This window comes from Podarcis melisellensis (assembly GCF_964234715.1).
Source record: "Podarcis melisellensis genome assembly, chromosome: 18".
Classification (NCBI taxonomy): domain Eukaryota; kingdom Metazoa; phylum Chordata; class Lepidosauria; order Squamata; family Lacertidae; genus Podarcis; species Podarcis melisellensis.
Genome location: NC_138536.1, coordinates 12,484,167 through 12,504,310, shown reverse-complemented (window position 1 = coordinate 12,504,310; position 20,144 = coordinate 12,484,167). Strand labels below are relative to the sequence as shown.

Genomic DNA, 20,144 nt, shown 5'->3' with positions numbered 1-20,144 from the left:
GGGACAAACGTCAGATTCTGCGCTTAGGCAGGAATAACCAGCTGCAAAAATATAGCATGGGGGACACCAGGCTTGCCGGTAGGACATGTAAAAAGGATCAAGGGGTCTTAGTAGACCACACATTTAGCATGAGTCAGCAGTGAGATGCAGCAGCATGAAGACCCTAATGCTATTCTAGGCTGCATCCACAGAAATCTAGTGTCCAGGTCAAGGGGGGTCATAGTCTATTCTGCCCTGGTGAGACCGCACCCGGAGTCCTGTGTCCAGTTCTGGGCACCACAATTTAAGGGGATGTTTACAAGCTGGAACATGTGCAGAGGAGGGTGACCAAGATGATGAAGGATCTGGAAACCAGGCCTTATGAGGAACAGTTGAAGGAGCTGCATCTGTTTAGCCTGGAAAAGCGGAGACTGAGAGAAGATAGGATAGACATCTTCCTATAATAAATGACACTTATGCAACTCGGGCCCTTAATGAGGTTGCAAGTTTTGCGGGGGGAGTCAGTCTGTATGATGCCTGAGTCTCTTCCGATTCATTATTATCTACCACCCTAGATGACCTTCCTGGTCTCTTCCAACTCTGATTCTATGATTCTGTGAAAGGAGATTCTAAATGGAAGAACTATCTGAAGGCAAGAGCTGTTCGAGAGTGGAACAGACTCTCTCAGAAGGTGCTGGACTCTCTGTCCTTGGAGGTTTCTAAGCAGTGGTTGGGTGGCCATCTGCAAAGGATTCCTTAGCTGTGGTTCCTACATTGCAGAGGGTTGACCTTCAGGATCGCTTCTACCTCTGTAAGTCTATGATTCCAGGAAGTGGTGCAATTTTTGTAGCTTGGTACAAAGTTTGGTCATTTATCAACAACTCATGCATCCACAATTCTAAGCAGGCATTGTCCACAGACTTCCATAAGGGTGAGAAACTTTGAAGTCTGAATTTCTTAGGAAGCCGCAAAATTGACCTGCAACATGGCCCTAATAACACTATATTAAAAAACAAAAACATGGCTTGTTGTTTCCGGCCTGTTTTTCCAGCAACCTACTTGTGCAAGCAGGCAGACCAGTGTTTGTGTGTGAACAAAAGGAAGTTGTGCTTTTTAGGGCAAACTATCTGCGTAAGTGTCACGGTTGGTTTTCCTCTCACAGAGTGAGGCAAACCAACAGGCTGTCTATTTCCCCCCAACCCGCCCTGCTGCACAGAGAGGTAGGTTGTGTCTGTCTGTCTGTCTGTGTGGGAATTGATGGCAGGGGCTGCTTTGCATGCAGGAATTTGCAGGTTTAATGCCTGCTGGCACTGCCAGCTAAAACAGACTGAAGAGCAGGTGATGGGAAAGACCTGGGTCCCTGTTTTGGGAGGTGGGCATCTTCCTAAGTTCCTGTATTGTATAGAGATTGGAACCAGAGCTCATTCATTCAATCCCCAGGCATCTCCCGTGAGAAGGAGAGGGTGAAGGTTCTGCCTCTGAATATCAGTTTCTGGGAATCCCAAATGGGGAGACTTGCTATTGCACCCAACTTCTGCTCTTGGGCTCTGCATCTGTTGGGCCACTGTGAGGACAGGGTGGTGGGTGACAGGGGGCATTGCCTGGCCCAGCTGGCTCTTCTTAAGGAAAGAACACCTCTCTGCTTGAGATCCTAGTAAGCTGCTGCCAGCCAGAGCTAACAGTCCTGGGCTAGATCAATGAATAGTCTGACCTGCTAGCCTAGGCTCAGAGGTCATTTGCACTCCCGCTGCCACCGAACTACAGCACCCATCAGTGACATCTGGAGGGCCAAAGGGCCAGATCAGGGCTGAAATTAGGCTTGAAAGAACCATTCTGTTGTGGGCAAGAGGCTCTGTCAAGGGGCGTGCTTTGTACATGTGCCCAGCCCTCCCCACAAGCTGCAGCATCCATGCCTGGTGGCTGGCTGGCTGGCCTGCCTCTTCAGCATCTCCTGAGACAGCCTGTTCCCTTCTCCTATACTTTGCATCCTCAGGAAGATAGATGGCAAGCCACTTCCTGTGTGTTTCAGGCTATTGAAATGGGGGGGGGGGTAGTGGTGAGCGAAGGGACCTGTGGAGAGCTTAGCCGGTAGAGCATGAGACTCTTCATCTCAGGGTAGTGGGTTCAGCCTTGGACAAAAGATTCCTGCACTGCAGGGGGTTGGATTATTTGACCCTCGTGGTCCCTTTCAGCTCGACAGTTCTAGGATTCTAGAGGCCGCTTTCTGTGTGTGGCTTTTGATACACTTTTGATTTTAAAAAGAACCTATGATTTAAAAAAGAATCTAACAGCAGAGAACTTCAATCTTTTTGGAAGTCTTGTTCCACCGGTGCTGAAAAGGCAACAGAAATGGTGCCTGTCCAATATCTAACAGGAGGGAGCTTCCAAGAGTTGGGGCCACAAATGCCTGATTCCTACATTATGTGGAACTAGGATTCCCGGGGCAGGAGCATCCCAGACCCTGAGATTTCAGGACCCAAACCTGAGACTGAGTGGCCACCCCCGTGATATTACCTGGGGTGGGCGCCGTGCCAGGCGTGCATGAGCACTCCGCTCTCTCCTCTCAAGCCCAGCTCAGTCCTATTCTCTCCCACCACTAAGCCCTGGAGAAAGAGGTGAATTGGGAGAGGGGGAAGAGGACGCAAACACCCCCCCGCAGGAATCCTTGCAATAATTTGCAGCCAACTCCTGAATGTTGCAAGCTGCGTGCACAGTCTTCTTCTTCTTCTTGTGGACTCTCCTTCCTTGGAGGTATTTAAGCAGAGCTCGGGTGGGGGCCCCTTCCAGCCCTGCAGTTCTGTGGTGGTTGTGTTCCAATTTGTGTGTGGTTTTCCAATACACAAGTTAGGAAGCGTTGCATTAAATGCGAACTGAGGAAGCTTCCTATGTTCTGTGATAGGAATTTTGAGGTCTTAGATATATGTTAAATGTTCATAAGTGTACCAACCAAGCACATACATAGATCAGCACAGGAAGACCGACCTGGAACCATTTTGATTCCCAAACTGTCCCAAACTGTCCCAATGTTTTCTCTGCAAGGTCAAAGGAAAATGGAAAAGCCTCCCCATTGTCTTTTCCTTCACAAATCCTGCCTTAAGGGCATGTCTGTGTTTGAATAGGGTGTGAGCCTGTGACCTGGCCCAGGAACTAAGTATCACTACAAAAGACTAGCCAGGCTCCCCAGGAAATCTAATCAAGGAACCTGCCAGACAGGAGATAAACAAGGACAGGAGAAAAACAACATTCAAAATTTCTGTTTTGGACTGCCTTTTTTGTGATGTAGGTGTGATGTATCTGGTGAAGAAATTCTTAGCAGGCATCTAAATAAATAAATAAATAAATAAATAAATAAATAATTTATACCCCACCTTCCCCTGCCAAGACCGGGCTTAGGGTGGCTAACATCAGGTATAAAAACAATTGATTAAAATACAACTTAAAAACAGGATTAAAGTACAACTTAAAATGCAGCCTCATTTCAGTGGAAGCCCAGATCAAAAACTGTTTGGGAGGAGAAAACGTCAAATCTTCACCAAGGCCAACTATCCAGACTGGTCCTACGTGGACCAGAAAAAGCCAGGGAAGTCCCCAAATAGGAGTTCCATCACAGAGGGGAAAAGGGGAAAAGAAAGGGGGGGAGGGGATCAAGTTGATTCCAAACCAAAGGCCAGGCAGAACAACTCTGTCTTACAGGCCCTGCGGAAAGAAACCAGATCCCACAGGGCCCTGGTCTCATGAGGCAGAGCGTTCCGCCAGTGTTGAAAATGCCCTGGCTCTGGTTGAGGAAACTCAAGGAAACAACTCAGTGAAGATGCCTGCCTCAATATCAATAGGAAAGGAATTCTGGAGAATACCTTCTACCACACTGAAAGATCCATTTCATGCAGGTGGGGGCAGGAATGCGCAAAAGTAACTTGAATGATGCACATAAATACACAAATAGTTCCAGCGTTAGCTGAAGGTTCAGCATGAAGAAGAACCAGAATATAGAAAGGTTTTCAAAGGCTCTAAGGAAGTGTCTTCTGCAGCTTCGGTTTCCCCTTCTGCCTTATCTTGCTCAAGCAAAGCGGCTAGTCCACATCCGCTGCTGCAGAGGACAAGATAAGGCTCTGCAGTGAGCGGGGGGGGGGGGGGGGGCTGGGGGGGCGCAGGAGAGCTGGTTTGGCAAGGGGAAGGTGAGAACATCATTTGCTTGCACTTCAGCTGCTGGCTTCTTGATGCAGCACATAGTTAAACTATGCAGCTCACTCCTGCAGGAGACAGGGATCAAAGAGGATTGGATAAATTGTGGAATTTTGTGACAAAATCGTGGAGGGGTCATGTGACTGGTGCCTGCTGGCCAGGGTGGCTCTGCTCTGCTTCCATAGTCAGAGGGGGAAATGCTTCTGAGTGCCGGGGGGGGGGACTGGGGGGGGAGCGGCTCTTGTGCTCAGATCCTGCTTGCAGGTCTCCGCCAGGCCCCTGGCTGGCCCCTGGGAGGAGGACAGAAGGCTGGACCCTGTGCCATTGGCTTGATCCAGCAGCCAAGGCTCTTCTTATGTTCTTATGGAACCTCCCAGACCAGAGGCAGTCTATCTGGATCCCAGCAGGGGTGGCCTGTGGGGCTGGGGCTCTGGGTGCATTTTTTATGGGGTGCTTAGGTTCGCAGCATCAACACCCCAAAGGGGTCTTGTTTCTCCCATAGCCCCAGCCTTGGACCCCAGCGGAAATCAGCTATGGCTCTCTCTCTCTCTCTCTGCCTGCCTGCCTGCCTTCCCAGCCTGCTGCTTCTGTCTCCAGCTTCTAGTTCCAATAACTGCTCCCAAACTCTGGCTTTTGTCCTTCTCACTATTTGCAAGTTTAGTTGCGATTCATGCATTGCAGGTTAGACTAGGTGACTCATGGGGTTCCTTCCAACTCTATGATCTGCCATATTGCACTGAGCCCTCTTTCCTTTGCTCTCTTAATGGCCCATCAGGGAGGTAGCCTGGCTTATATTTTAACACATGCTGAATCCAGGGATTAGAGAGGTCTGTCACCTACAAACTCATAACAATAGGTAGGTAGACAGACAGACAGACAGACAGATGCACGTCGCCCCAATCTCTGAGCAGAGAGATGATATTTCAGGGGTCCCTGGTGCTTACCCAGTGGAGAGCCAGGCGCTGACGGTCCCTCTTCAGCCAGCCAGCCTCCGCTGACACTCAGAACAGAAGGGTCTTGCGGTTGCTGAGCAGCAGGCCAGAGGAGCCCAGAGGGGTCCCTCCTTCTCACCACAGCTTGCATCTGCTTGGGAGGAGTCCAGAGGCCGAGGGCGGGCGGGCGGACGGGGGCAGATGCCAGTCCCAGCAACGTCTTCCTCTAGGGCCGGTGAGCCTAGGTGGACTCTGCTGTGTTTTCCCTTTTCTGAATAAAAAGCTGACTTCACCTTGACTCTGGCGTCTCCCTTCTTGGAATCCAGCAGAAGTCCAGCCTGGCTCTCTCTCTCTAGCTTTGGCCTGCAGCCTGCTTCCAGTTCAGCTCTCACACAACTGCCCCGGCTTTTGTCCTTCTAGGTACTGGGAGGGGGGGGCAAGGCCCGTTTATTTGCCCAGAGGGCACCATCACAGGGGTCCTTAGGTGGCAACTGTGACCATTAAGAAGAAACTTGCCTGGCTAGTTCAACAATGGAAGTCTGTTAGATTTTCTCTTTGCTGAGGAGGAATTAGATCATGCTGACTAAATATTCTCACCAAACTAATATATATATATATATATATATATATATATATATATATATATATGCTTTCGTAGATTTTCACGGGTACAGGAATGCAGGTTTTGGTGTCCTCGGGTGTCTTCCCGTGTAAAAGTTGGGGTGTCCCCACAAAAACTGACACCAGATCCAGAGGCACACAGAACGCCATCACCAATCAACCACACCAGACCCAAACCCAGACCCTCTCCACAGATAAATTACAGACACCATCCAGTAGCCAAACCATGGTGGCACCTCCGGATGCTGCACCCCCCTGCAATCCCTACACAGATCTGGCTGACAAAGGCCACAAAACCACAGCTCGCCCCTATACACGAAGCCAAGCCAGAGCACAACTAAGTGCAGTACAGCCATCTTCTCAGAAAAACTCTTCACAAAGTTCAAGAGGTCAAGACACAAAGACTTTAGCAACTAATCCACACCTAATGACCCACCTAAGTGGTACTCAGGATATCACTCAAGAAATCACTCAAGATATCCCTCAAGTAATTAAGGAACAAAAGAAGAAAAGGCACACTAGCCTGGGAACTTCCTCTCTGCCCAGAACATTGGAGGCTATACACCACACCCCCTCAACAGTATTTATAGGAACTCAAACACTGAGATCCTGCTCTGTTCCAGTAACAAGAAGCCGAAAGCACCAGCCTGAAGATGACGAGTGAGACCTCGTCGAAACGTCGCCTAGACACCCCAACTTTTACACGGGAAGACACCCGAGGACACCAAAACCTGCATATATATATATATATATATACAGTGGTACCTCGGGGTAAGTACTTAATTCGTTCCAGAGGTCCATACATAATCTGAAACTGTTCTTAACCTGAAGCATCACTTTAGCTAATGGGGCCTCCTGCTGCCGCCACGCCGCTGGGACACGATTTCTGTTCTCATCCTGAAGCAAAGTTCTTAACCTGAAGCACTATTTCTGGGTTAGCAGAGTCTGCAACCTGAGGTACCACTGTACCTTGGTTTACAAACTTAATCCATTTCGGAAGTCCGTTCTTAAACCGAGGTGCGCTTTCCTTAGTGAGGCCTCTGGCCGCTGGTGCCCTTCCACCATTTGGATTCCGTTCTTAGACTGAGGTAAACTTCGCAAACTGGGACACTATTGGACTGTTCTTAAACCGAGGTACCACTGTACACATGCTGCTTCCAAACTTCAGCCTGGCAGGTGCTGGCTGCAAATGATTGCAGAGATGCTCTGGGGACCTGACCTGACCTGCTCTGCCCTCCTCTCCGCAAGGTCTCTGGTCTGGGCCACTGCAGGGCTGGCGGGGGCACCTGCTGGGCAAGATCCCCACTCGCCAGGCCTCCAGTATCGTCCAAAGGCTTTGGCCTCAAAGCTCATCCCTTCCAGTGCCTGACGATGGTGCTGTTTGCCATCTCTTGCAGACTAAGGCATGTCTCCGGTTTCAAGAGTCCCTCTGATCTTGCTGGTGCTCCTGGGAACATCCGCCAGTGCACTGGATTGGGCCCTGGAAGGAGAATGGAAAGGATGGAAGGAAGTTCACGCCAAGCAATACCTCAAGGTGAGTTTGCCGTGACAAGATGTCAATTCCCCCGAAGTACTAGCACTGCTGATTATTGCAGAGAGAAATTTCCCTTGGGAAATCCAACTTTTCTTCAAGGGACCTGAAGGCAAAGACACTCTGTGCACATACAAAGTGCCTGGTTACTTATAAAAACGTATTTGCTTTGTTGGATTAGACGAAGGTTCCCTCTAAATTCAGCATTTCGTTCTAATGAGGGACATCTGGGCCTCAGCCCTTCTGTGCCCTCAGCAGCTGCTGTTCAGAGGTAGACGCTCCTGGGCATGGAGAGTCTTATAATGGCCAGCTGGGAAAGGAACAATTCAGAGGCAGGCAGCACCAAATGGGCTCCTTTGGAGGAAGGTGAGAGGTATAAATAAATATAATAGTGGTGGCCTTTTAGTAGAATAAAAATAATACTGAGGTCCAGCTCCGAGGGCTTTCTGGTGGTTCCCTCACTGCGAGAACCCAAGTTACAGGGAACCAGGCAGAGGGCCTTCTCAGTGGTGGCGCCCGCCCTGTGGAATGCCCTCCCGTCACATGTCAAAGAGAAAAATAACTACCAGACTTTTAGAAAACATCTGAAGGCAGCCCTGTTTAGGGAAGCTTTTAATGTTTAATAGGTTATTTTATTTTAGTGTTTTGTTGGAAGCCGCCCAGAGTGGCTGGGGAAACCCAGCCAGATGGGCGGGGTATAAATAATAAATTATTATTATTATACAAAAGCATTATTCCCCCCCCTGCTTTTTATTTTTGTCCTAAATTTATTTGCCGAGATAAAGAAGAAAATACATTTATAAAAGGGGGAATCAGTGAAATTTATAAAATATTAGAAGAAATGGAGTATCAAAAAGATCAATTAAAAGAGGTGTGAGAAAAGGCAGCAACAAGGCAGATAGATTATCAAAGCTAGGGGGAAATATGAGAGAAACGAACGTTGAAAATGTTGTCTATAAAAATAAAAGAAAATTGTTATAAGTTACCGTAGTTTGGAGATGGTATTTAACACCAGTGAGATTAAATCAAATATATTATATTGGTGGGGATGCCAGGAAAGAGGGAATTATGTTCATATGTGATGGGGGTGTAAAGATGTAAAAAATAGTAATAATGGCAAAGGGTGTTTAAGGAGATAGGAGAAATTATGGGGTTAATGATGATCCAAAGTCCAGAGGTAGCACTATTATCAATTTACGATGGGGCTAGGAAGGACTTGCTCACAAATTTTTTGACAGCCGCACAAATCATTATATCTGGGAAGTGGAAGGGGCAAGGAGAATATAAAATGGAAGAATGGTACAAAGAGCTTTGGGATATAGCTATTAATGACAAATTGACATGTACCACTAGGGTAAGACGGGGAGCAATGATTTTGCAAAGATATGGAGGGTGGTTTTGGAGTTTGTATTATTAAAACAGAAAAGGGTTGGACCATCACAGGAGGTGTTGAGATTTTGGGAAGCTGAACAGGCATTGTGGAGTGGTCTCAGCTGAGGGGGCACATTTTTATTCTTATTTATGTATGATTAGTTGTATGATTTTTATTACATTCATAATAAACAATATTTTTTTAAAAGAAAGAAATTCATATCAAATCATTCCCGTGGTGGATTTTCATCATTCCAGCGCTGCTTTACTCAGGGAGAAGAAGATGGCCATCAGAGAGGGAACCTGAAGCGAGGCCATAATCCCTGAAGTGCGTGGTCACACGCTCACCAGCCATGCTGCCCAGGGGTTAAGTCTCACCATCCTGACTCAGGATTGCCACTCAAAACCATTCAGAGAACAATGTCCAACTGGTTTCAGTGTACTGGGATACTGGGAGAGACAAAGGGGAGTCAGAGGTTGCGGCTTACCCAGTGATAGGAGTGTAGAATATCTCTGATTGACATGGCATCAGTTTTCAGCCCAAATGCCACTCCTAGTTCATGACATGCTTATGACATATGTGTGATATCAAGGTGTTATGGGTAATCTAGGGAAACTTTTAAAAGAGTACCCCTTGTTTAAAAGAGTACCCCTCACTGCATCTTCTGCGTTGAAGTTTGGAGTCTTCTTGCAACAATAAAGATCCGGCCTCCTGGCTGCTGCTTTGCTTCAATTTCTTGACTACACTCTTGTTTGACCTTCCAGCCTAAGCCTGCGGAACTCATTGCTGCAAGAGAGAAACACAGGAGCAGAATAGAGAGAGAGAATGAATAAGACTCCTTCTGGCCTGTCCAAACAGTGTATCATTGAGATAAGATAACAGGGCTGATCTCAATCCCGCTCAGTCCAGCTGCTCCCAGCTCCAGATGAGAATCTTCTGCTTGTTTCTTAGCAGAATGGAGATGTACTGGCCATGTTCTGCCATGTTTCAACTTCCAGCTTGGAATACACACAATATGCTATAAGACTTCTGTTACTTGAAGTGATTTCTGTCCCTCAGAAATGCCATTTAGATTTAATACTTGGCACACATACATCCCCATTTTTAAAGTTGGATTTTCCATAGCATCAATTTATTGTGGGAGAATTGATCAAATTTATTTTTACTAGCCATCATGCTCCATAATTTCCTGACTGACTTAATTCTGTCAGGTGGATTTTGAATTATAACATATTTTGATCCCAGTGCTGTCCATGCAACTAATGGGGTTATATCTGCATATTCAAGGGACACCCAAGCCAGAAAAGCATTGTTGGAATTTACTTTCCAACATCTAACATTTGGTAGTAAATGAACTTGATGGTACAGTTCTAGATTTGGGATGCCAAATCCTCCTTTTTTGTTGGTAACTTGCATTCTTTAGTAAGGATAGTCTTGGAGTTGCAGAACCCCTTAGGCATTTCCTAATTAAGGAGTTCATTTTACATAAATATTTACTAGATAAATGAAGTGGAATTCCTCTCAAAATGTAGATCATTCTGGGAATAATGTTCATCTTGAGAGCGTGTTCTGTGTTACAAATCAAGCATTGCTAGGAGGTCTTTCTTTTTGTTTTCTAATGTATTTCTTACCAAGAAAAAAGTCAGTGTGGCATGAGAAAATTTTGGTGTGGCCAGAGAAAAAAGCTTGAGAACCACTGATCTGTAATTGAGCTTCCCATTGCAGGAGGAAGAGGCCTTTCGTCGGGCCGTCTGGGAAAAGAACCTGTGGAGGATTGAGCAGCATAACCAGGAGGGGAAGAGCTTCCAGCTGGCAATGAACCACCTGGGCGATTTGGTAACTGGAACTCTCTTGCCTTGCCCTTGTTGAGCTGGCATTTGGGAGTGTTCTCTTTGGGGGAACGCAGGTCTTGGGAATGGCTGCAGTCCAGCTGCTGGGAGTGGAGAGGGAGGATGCCGGTTTTGCCCTGGGATGCAGCCTCAGGGGTAGCTTGGCAGGGGTGGGCATTCTGAAAATCGGGAAGTAAGAGCACAGCAACTATGGTTTCCTCCTGCAGACAGACGAAGAGTTTAACGAGATGCTCAGCAGCTTCCGTTCTGACTTGGCCGGTAAGAAGGTTGCCTTGTTCCAGGAATCAGCCAGCCTGGAGACCCCCAAGGAAGTTGACTGGCGCACCAAAGGTTATGTCACCCCAGTCAAGAACCAGGTGAGCCCAGAACCACCTGGGGAGACTTCATGGCCAAGCTCAGGATTCCTGGAGGGGCCTTTTTTAACATCTCTCTGTTGGAGCAGGCCAATGGCTCGTCGAGTCCAGCATCCGGTTCCCACAGGGCAAGAGCACTCTGCCCACTTGTGATAGCCAGCAACTGGCTTTCCGAGGTGGACTGCCCCTGGCCATTGAGGTTCTGCACATGGAGAACACCACTGGGTTAGACAAAAGGAGGTCCATCTAGCCCAGCATCCTGTTCTCACAGGACTCAACCTGATGCCCCAACAGGAAACCTGCAAGCAGGACCCAAATACAAGAGCAGGGCCATCCTGGCTAGAAGCCACCCTGACCTTCTCCTCCACATATCTGACCAGCCCTCTTTTAAAGCCATCCAAGTTGGTGGCTCCCTTGGGAGGGAGTTCTGCCCTTTAAAATGTCCTTCTGAAGGGCTTTGCTCCCTCTGTCTGAATCTTCCAGCATCTGCCTTCACTGCATGTCCACCAGTTCTAGTGTTATGGGAGAGGGAGTAAAACTTTTTGCGTTGTCATAGAACTGCAGAACTGGAAGGGACCCTCGGGGTCCAGCCCCCTGCCATGCAGGAATCTTAACTAAAGCTGGCAGGTGGCCACCCAGCCTCTGCTCAGAAACCTCCAAGGAAGGAGAGGCCACCACCTTCCTAGCTGGTCCATTTTCCACTCTCAAAGAGCTCTTTCTGTCAGAAAGTTCTTCCTGTTGTTTACCGTATTTTTCGCTCTATAAGACACACTTTTTCACTCCAAAAAAGTAAGGGGGGATGTGTGTGCGTCTTATGGAGCGATGGCTCTCATATCTCCTCAGTCTCCTCTTCTCTAGGCTAAACATACCCAGCTCCTTCAACCTTTCTACATAAGGCCTGGTTTCCAGGCCCTCCTCTGCACATGTTCCAGCTGGTCAATATCCTTCTTAAACTGTGGCTCCCAGAACGGGACCCAGGTGGGGTCTGCCCCCACACCATCCATGTTTGATTTACTTCTGCCTCACCACCTCTTGCTGTTCCCACAGGGCCACTGCGGATCCTGCTGGGCATTCAGCGCCACCGGAGCACTCGAAGGGCTGCGCTTCAACAGGACAGGGAAGCTGATCCCGCTAAGCGAACAGAACCTCATCGATTGTTCCTGGAAGCTGGGCAACCAGGGGTGCCATGGAGGGTACATCACCCGGGCCTTCGAGTACGTGCGGGAAAACGGCGGCATAAACTCAGAGACCAGCTACCCCTACTTGGAGAAAGTAAGACGGAAGGAGGAATCAGTGCACATGCCTCGCTGGTCTGGGCCCCACACATGGGCGCAATTGTGCGCTCAAGCACAGACCTTTGCCACCTTCACATTACTTCTAATTTATAGTCTGCCCTATTGCATATGTTTATATTTTGCAGCTTGAAGCAATAGGGTGAATAAAAACTGACTCCTCTTGGAAAAATAATTGTCCAGACCCATATATTGTCCAGACTCTAAAGCTTCACTCACAGAACTTTCTTCAATTACTCCTAATATCGTTTTTATAAGAAGCTGAACCTATGCTGGATGTGCACATGATATTACACAACTATCTGAATGTAACACTGATTGTTTGATGTTCTGTTTTGAAGAAAGTTCTGTTTGGACCAAAAATCAGAGGTCTGTCTCTCCCCACAGCTTCCATTAGCCCGCAGTTGTTTTCTCTCCAGGAGATACCTCATTATCACATCCTTTGTTCTCTTGTGGCTTCCAGAGAAACACTCAAAGGGAACTCCCTTCAAAATGGCAGTTTGCAATTTAATAACCCTCTCACATGATCTAAAGTTAAACACGATATGAAAGAGCAGAGAACACCCTAAATTGATTATCAACCCATTTATTTTATTTTTTCAATTTTTGTTTATCATTTCCATTTTTACACATGAAACAAGAACCTCCCCTTACATGGTTCATACATGGTATCTGAAGAAGTGTGCATGCACACGAAAGCTCATACCAAGAACTAACTTAGTTGGTCTTTAAGGTGCTACTGGATAGAATTTTTTTTGTTATGGTTCATTTTGTTACTTTCTTTACTTTCTTTTCCACTACATATTCTAGTTTCCCCCTATATCTAAGTTTTTCTCAACTTTATATCTCAATATTTCTTACTCACTTACTGCTCCTACTGTTAACTTTTTGACATGCTTTCAATATGTTTCCAAATAATCTATAAAACATTTCCAACCATCTTTGAATACTTTTTTTTTATCCTGACCCTTATTCTATTTGTCAATCTTGCCATTTCTATATATTCTATTAACTTTGTCTGCCATTCCTCCTTTGTTGGTATCTTCCCTCCACTTCTGAGCACACGCCATGCACAGACCCCTTCTTGATGATCAGAGGGATCTGCTTTGCTTTATTATAGCCCAATGGGATTTTCCAATTTTCAGCAGCTCACATACAGGCATATACAGAGTTTTTTTCTATTCCAATGTTAATTAAAATAAAATAATAATAATAATAATAATAATAATAATAATAATAATAATACTTAACACACTCTTCACAGGTGGAAAACACAATTAGCCGGCCAAGGAGCGCCATTGCTGCTCCCACTGGGAGCTCCCTGAGCTGAAAGGGTGAATGTGGTGACCGGCAGGCGACCTTGTGAGGAGTGGTCCCCTCAGGCATGCATAGAGGTCCACCTGTTGCCCCCTGCAGGACACCCACAAGGAGCTTGGGGGTGCAACCCTTGCCTTGCCCTGGCGCTGTCAACACAGGTTGCACCACTGGGACCAGAACAGAAGGAAATGCATGAGCCCACACCAAATTTTACACCTAGTTTGGAAGCAGCAAACTGCTCAGTAAAGTCCGCTTCTCGTGGATCCTTCATAGCCTTGCAAAGTCTGCACTGCAGCCCTTCCTCTGAGGAGGGCAGATTGAAATGTTTCCCTTTTTTGTGGAGCTCAGTTTCCAAATCGAGTTACAGATAGGTAGCCGTGTTGGTCTGCCATAGTCAAAACAAAATTTTTTTTTCTTCCAGTAGGGTATTTTTTTCTTCAGGGTATCTGAAGAAGTGTGCATGCACACGAAAGCTCATACCAAGAACTAACTTAGTTGGTCTTTAAGGTGCTACTGGAAGGAAAAAAAATTTTGTTTTTCCAAATCGAGTTTCTGTCGTTCATAGAGTTGTCGAGTTGGGAGGAACCCTGGGGGTCCTCTAGTCCAACCCCCTTTAATGCAAGAATCCTGCTCGCAGCCCCACGGGGGGTGGGGGGGCTTGGACCACCAGCCTTCTGACTAACAGGCAGGCGCCCTGGAAGCACTGGGGGCTCTTTGCAAATGCAGCCCTGGGGAATCTGCCCCAGCCACTCTCCTCACTCACCCTGCTCTGCAGCCGCCTCCAGGTGATTGTCGCTTCTCTGCAGGATGGATCCATGTGCAGTTACAACTCTCAGGACCGTGCGGCCAACTGCACATCCGTCGTGGTGGTCCCAGTGGGGAACGAGGTGGCCCTGGAGCAGGCTGTGGCAACCATTGGGCCGGTTTCGGTGGCCGTGGACAGCAGGAGCTTCTACTTCCATTTCTACAAGTCAGGTGAGGGGCCAAACGTTCGGAGAGGGTGGCAGCCTCTGGTCTGATTTTGGTGGCAGCTATATTGCCTTTATTAATATTGCACAGAATGAAGCAATTGGATGCATAAAAACGGACTCCTTTTGGAATAAAAATTGTCCAGATCCATAAATACAATTCAAAGCTTTAAACAGGTACAAAACAATCAGCAATACATCCAGAAGGTTGTATAAAGCATTTGCATCAAGGATAGGCTCTTCTTAAATTATGACCAGAGCAAAAATACACGCTGTGTCTCTGTGCAGCTCCTGGAGGTGCGACTTATCACATCCTCCTCTCACTGTGTTTGGGTACAAAAGACCGAGCCAGCTCCCTCCAGAATGATGAATTGGCAATTGAATACATTAACTGCATCATCTAAGGTTAAACTCCCATGTGAAAGCTAGCAGAGAATATGAACAGTAAATTATTGACTCAGTTAGATAGATACAATGGGATTTTCCAATGTTAAACCTTTAGCAACATACTAGATTCAGGTAGGTATCCGTGTTGGTCTGGTGCAGTCAAAATAAATTTAAAAATTGTCCAGTAGCACATTAGAGACCAACTAAGTTTGTTCTGGGTATCAGCTTTCGTGTGCACGCACACTTCTTCAGATACCTTAGCAACATACATACAGGCACTCTATTTCAGTGTGCAATTATAGAATTATACTTAACAAGCTAAGGGATAATAGGCAACTCCTGGACACAGATGGCTCCTTTGTGGGCCTTATCTAGGGTGGGCTGCAGCAGCAGTGCCAGACACTGTAGTCCATGCAGCGGTGAGCTTGAGGTTGAACTACTGCAATGTTCAGCGCTTGGGGCTGCCCTTTGCACCTGGTTTCGAAGCTCTGGCAGGTGCAGAATGCAGTGACCAGACTGTGGATGGGGACATCTGGCCAAGGACGAGAGACACCTTTGTTAAAAATATTTGTACCGGCTGCCCAACCCCTGCCAAGTCATGTTTAAAGTCCTTGCATTGATTTACAAATCTGTGGACAACTTAGGTCCAGGCTGCCTCAGGGATCACCTGAAGCCTTCTTTCCCAGCTCAGTTACTGAGATCACCTGCAGGAGCATTGTAGGGTGGTTCCCCAACTCAGGCTCACCTGACAGCAACAAGAATCAGAACCCTATCCTGTGACCTTATCCTGTGGAACTCTCTGCCACTAGCAAGCCAGCAGGCACCACCTGTGCCGACTTTTAAACACCTGCTGAAAACTTTTCCATGCCAGGCCTAAGCAGAGAAGGAAGAATGCATCTTCCCACAATAGTTAGCTGATTTCTGATTTAAACTTTTAATATGGTTTTGCACTATATGGTTTTATGTACTAGTACTGTAAAGAACACACACACACACATAATATTTTTATGTTGCACTGGATGTGCTTGGCTTAAAGGCCTGTTCTGTGCCTGAAAACTTCGGAACTTGGACCCTCCACATGCTAAAAACCAGGATCTTTATATCAAGTTGGATGGTTGGGGAAGTTTGTGCAATTATAGAGGTAGCCCATCTATGAGGCAGAGGATGCTGCCGTTGCTCCATCTAGCTCAGTAATGTCTACACTGGCTGGCAGCAGCTCTCTGGAGTTTCAGGCCGAGGGGTCTCTCTCTCCCAGCCCCACCTGGAGATGCTGTCAGGGATTGAGCTGATGTGGTGAAGGCTCTACCACTGAGCTACACTCCTTCCCTTGTTAATAAAGTAAGATTCTAGTCCTCATGGGCCTGATTTAAAGAGGAAGCTGTATTGTGGGAAGTCAGGCCATTGGTCTATAACATGGGTAGGCAACCTAAGGCCCGGGGGCCGGGTCCAGCCCAATTGCCTTCTCAATCCGGCCCGTGGATCAGCGTGTTTTTACATGAGTAGAATGTGTCCTTTTATTGAAAATGCTTCTCTGGGTTATTTGTGGGGCGTAGGAATTCGTTCTTCTTTTTTCCTTCCAAAATATAACCCCCCCCCCCAAGGTCTGAGGGACAGTGGACCAGCCCCCTGCTGGAAAAGTTTGCTGACCCCTGGTCTACAATATATACCTCAGGACTGTCTACACAAAGTGTGCCACAGAAAGTGTGGTCCAAGTGCTCCCCCCTTGCCCTGCTCCTTTCCGAGGGAAAACTGGCTCTTTTGGTGATCAGTTGGAACAAATGGCAAACCAGGGAAAACCCAAATTGGCTATTGAGCGCTAAAGAGCAGCTTTCTTTGGGATGGCAGGACAAGCCCTGACTTTCTACAGCTCTTCCTTCTCCATCCTCCTTCCCTCTTTGTGCATTACCCCTTCACAGATCCTGGTGCTCTTAAAAAAACAGAACTTGGAATTTATTTACTTTTTTAAATCCAAAAAGCTTCCCATTGGAAAGTCATACTTGACACACAAGGTAGATAACTAGATTTCAGAGTGATGGTGGTGTTGGAGTGTTTGTGCAGCCGGCTATGGTCTACTCTGAGTGGTCCCAGTTGGTCATTGTTATTTTATTTGTTTATTAAATTTGTATTTATGTTAAATATGTCCCCTGCATTCATATCGGAGGATCTGCTGCAAGCCAGGCTCACATTGGATGAAGCCCCCTTGGGCGTGCCTTCCTCCCCGCTTTGCCCCGTTCTGATCCTGCCTCACTCCAGGTCTCTTCTCCTGCCAGGGGTGTTTGACAGCCCCTCGTGTACCCAGCTGGTGAGCCACGCCATGCTGGCTGTTGGTTATGGGACGCTCCAGGACGGTGGGAACAACACGGCTTATTGGATCCTAAAGAACAGGTGACCAAAGGGGTATCTGAGCCGGGGCCGGGATGGTCGGGAAAAGCTCAGAAGAACATAAGAGAAGCTCTTCTGCGAGGGCTGGCCCACCCATGAGGTGAGGTGCGGGAACCACCTCAGGCCGTAGGATCCATGGGGCAGCAGCCTCCATAGCGGCCCCTTGGCAATGGGAAGCTCGTCTCCTCCCACCCTTGGTGGTGGGACACCATTGAGTGATTGTCTCAGGTGCCCAAATGTCTTGGGCCATCGAGTCCAGCCTCCTGTTCTCACAGTGGCCAACCAGATGCCCCCAAGTCTGGGAGCAGGATTTGGGCACAAGGGCAGCCCTCTTCTCCTCCCATGGTTGCCAGCAACCACATGTCTGAAACAGTACTGTACAGGAAAATAGTCCTGAAGCCATTTTGACTCCCCAAATTGACCTCAAATATTTCTCTGAAAGGAAGGAAATGGGAAAGCCTCCCCATTGTCTCTTTGCTCACAAATTCTGTCTTAAGGGCATATTTGTGCATGAATAGGGTGAGCCTTCAGGAACTAAAGTATTTACCATTACAAAAGAATGGCCAGGCTGCCCTGGCAATGTAATCAGGGACCATTAACAGGTATCCTGACAGATAGGATGTCTGCTGGAGACCACCTCCTTCTGTGATGTATGTCCTGGGGGATTATAGGGGGAGAAATCCCCCCAAAAAAATATTAATGTTGTTTATGTAACAACAGCGGCTAGGATTTTATGTGTGCAGAAATGGAAGGAAGAAGAAGTTCCCACCAACGAAGAATGGAAAAGTAAGATAATGGACTTTGCAGAACGCTCAAAATTAACAGCAAAATTAAGAGAATCTAATGACGAGTGTTTTATGGACGAATGGATGCCTTTTTTTGGACTATTTAAAGAAATATTATAGTATGATGAGCTTGCGAGGAGGATTTGAGATATGAGCAACAGAAATAATTAGAGTATAATACTGTGGTTATGATTTAATAGAAGAGAGAGTGTAGCAGAAGGAGAAAAACAACAACTCCTTGGAAAACTGGAAAGCAGATAAAAAAACCAAGAAAAGATGAAATTGTGTTTTGATTGTATATGCTAAACATCTGGAAACTTAACAAAATGTAATTTTTAAAAAGAGATTTCACTCCCTTAAAAATATAAAGCGGTATGGAAATGAAAATACTACTGTTACTACTACTGACAATATACAGTTATGATGGTGATAATGGCTTTGAGGGCGCTTTTTTTTTTTACAATCAAGTGGTATATAAATTGCATGAAATAAAATAATGTACTGACCCCTCCTTTCTCTCTCTTTCTCTGTCAGCTGGTCTGAGAAATGGGGAGAGCAAGGCTACATGCGATTGGTCAAGGGCACTGGCAATCACTGTGGCATAGCCAATCAAGCCAGCTACCCCGCCCTGTAAGCTTCTCAAGAGCCAGGATCCCACCCCTCCTGACCTGCCCCACCTGAACCTGTTGCACAGCTATGAATCCTCAGTTGTTGAACATGCAATTTCACGTTCTCTGAGAAAAGCTGAAATTGCAAAGGAAATCGTGTACAGTGGTACCTCGGGTTAAGTACTTAATTCGTTCCGGAGGTCCGTTCTTAACCTGAAACTGTTCTTAACCTGAGGTACCACTTTAGCTAATGGGGCCTCCTGCTGCCGCTGCGCTGCCGGAGCACGATTTCTGTTCTCATCCTGAAGCAAAGTTCTTAACCTGAAGCACTATTTCTGGGTTAGCGGAGTCTGTAACCTGAAGCGTATGTAACCTGAGGTCCCACTGTACTATTATTACCTGCTGGGCTTCCTGACTCTGCCCTGTTCCTTAGTTGTTGTTCTTTTAAATGTCTCTGTCCTGCATATGATTCTGATGCACACTTTATCCTTCTATTGCTTTCCATTTGGCAGCGGCAACCTGCATTTTCTTGCCTTATTAAATAAATGTGGAATTCTGAAATGCCTGTTGTTGCCGGAAACTGTGATGAACTTCTTGGGGAAAGTATCAAATGAATATTTTAATAACTCAGTCGGTTGAGCATGAGAATCTCAGGGTCATGAATTTGAGCTCCCCCACGTTGGGCAAAAAGATTCCTGCATCGCAGGGGCTTGGGCTAGACTCTAGGATAAATGAATGCCATCTGCATGATACAGAATTTGACCACACCTGGATTTCCTACACCCTGGGGATGTTTGGAAGTTAACACTTAGTTAACAACGCTTTCCTATCATTTGCTGTATTTCAGTTTGGCAGCGCGTGTATGTGTGTGTGTGTGTGTGTGTGTGTGTGTAAGTGCTTCAGGCAAGGGGAACATAGCATGAAATGTGGTCCAGCCACCACCAGAGCAGCAGGGCCACAGGTTTATAACTGGATTCCTCCCCAAACAGTATGGCCTTTCTACATTGAGGACATTGTTCTTCCTGTCCATCCTGACATGTTATGACATAGAATTGTAGGGGGACCCCAGGGTCATCTAGTCCAACCCCCTGCAATGCAGGAATCTCGACTGAAGCATCCCTGACAGATGGCCATCCAACCTCTGCTTAAAAACCTCCAAGGAAGGAGAGCTCATCACCTCTTGTGGGAGTCTGTTCCACTGTCAAACAGCTCTCACTGTCAGAAAGTTCTTCCTGATGTTTAGTTGGAATCTCCTTTCTTGTAACTTGAAGTCATGGGTTCGAGTCCTACCCTCCAGAGCAGGAGAAAACAAGCTAGCTCCATCTTCCATATGATAGCCCTTGAGATGCTTGGAGATGGCTCTCATATCTCCTCCCAGCCTCTTCTTTCCCAGGCTAAACATACCCAGCTCCTTCAACCATTCTTCATAAGACTTGGTTTCCAGACCCTTGATCATCTTGGCCTCCCTCCTCTGCACACCTTCCAGCTTGTCAACATCCTCCTTAAATTGTGGTGCCCAGAATTGGACACAGGACTCCAGGTGTGGTCTGACCCAGGCAGGACAGAGCGGGACTATGACTTCCCT

At 46.9% G+C, this 20,144-nt stretch overlaps 1 protein-coding gene across 2 annotated transcripts in view; it reads left to right on the top strand.

Annotated features, from left to right (window-relative positions):
* Window positions 1–19,120, top strand: part of LOC309360860 (cathepsin L2-like) — a 33,904-nt gene extending 14,784 nt beyond the window's left edge. Inside the window, exons 1-8 of one of the 2 annotated variants that reach the window (XM_081895807.1) lie at window positions 1,107–1,199; window positions 7,112–7,248; window positions 10,343–10,453; window positions 10,674–10,823; window positions 11,868–12,092; window positions 14,236–14,404; window positions 17,055–17,169; window positions 18,486–19,120. In XM_081895807.1, coding sequence (XP_081751933.1) covers window positions 7,120–7,248; window positions 10,343–10,453; window positions 10,674–10,823; window positions 11,868–12,092; window positions 14,236–14,404; window positions 17,055–17,169; window positions 18,486–18,585 — 999 coding nt within the window. In that variant the 5' untranslated portion in view covers window positions 1,107–1,199; window positions 7,112–7,119 and the 3' untranslated portion in view covers window positions 18,586–19,120. Of the gene's footprint in view, window positions 1–1,106; window positions 1,200–7,111; window positions 7,249–10,342; window positions 10,454–10,673; window positions 10,824–11,867; window positions 12,093–14,235; window positions 14,405–17,054; window positions 17,170–18,485 lie in introns of those variants that run through there. The other variant, XM_081895808.1, reaches the window with a different exon arrangement.
* The last annotated feature ends 1,024 nt before the right edge of the window (window positions 19,121–20,144 follow it).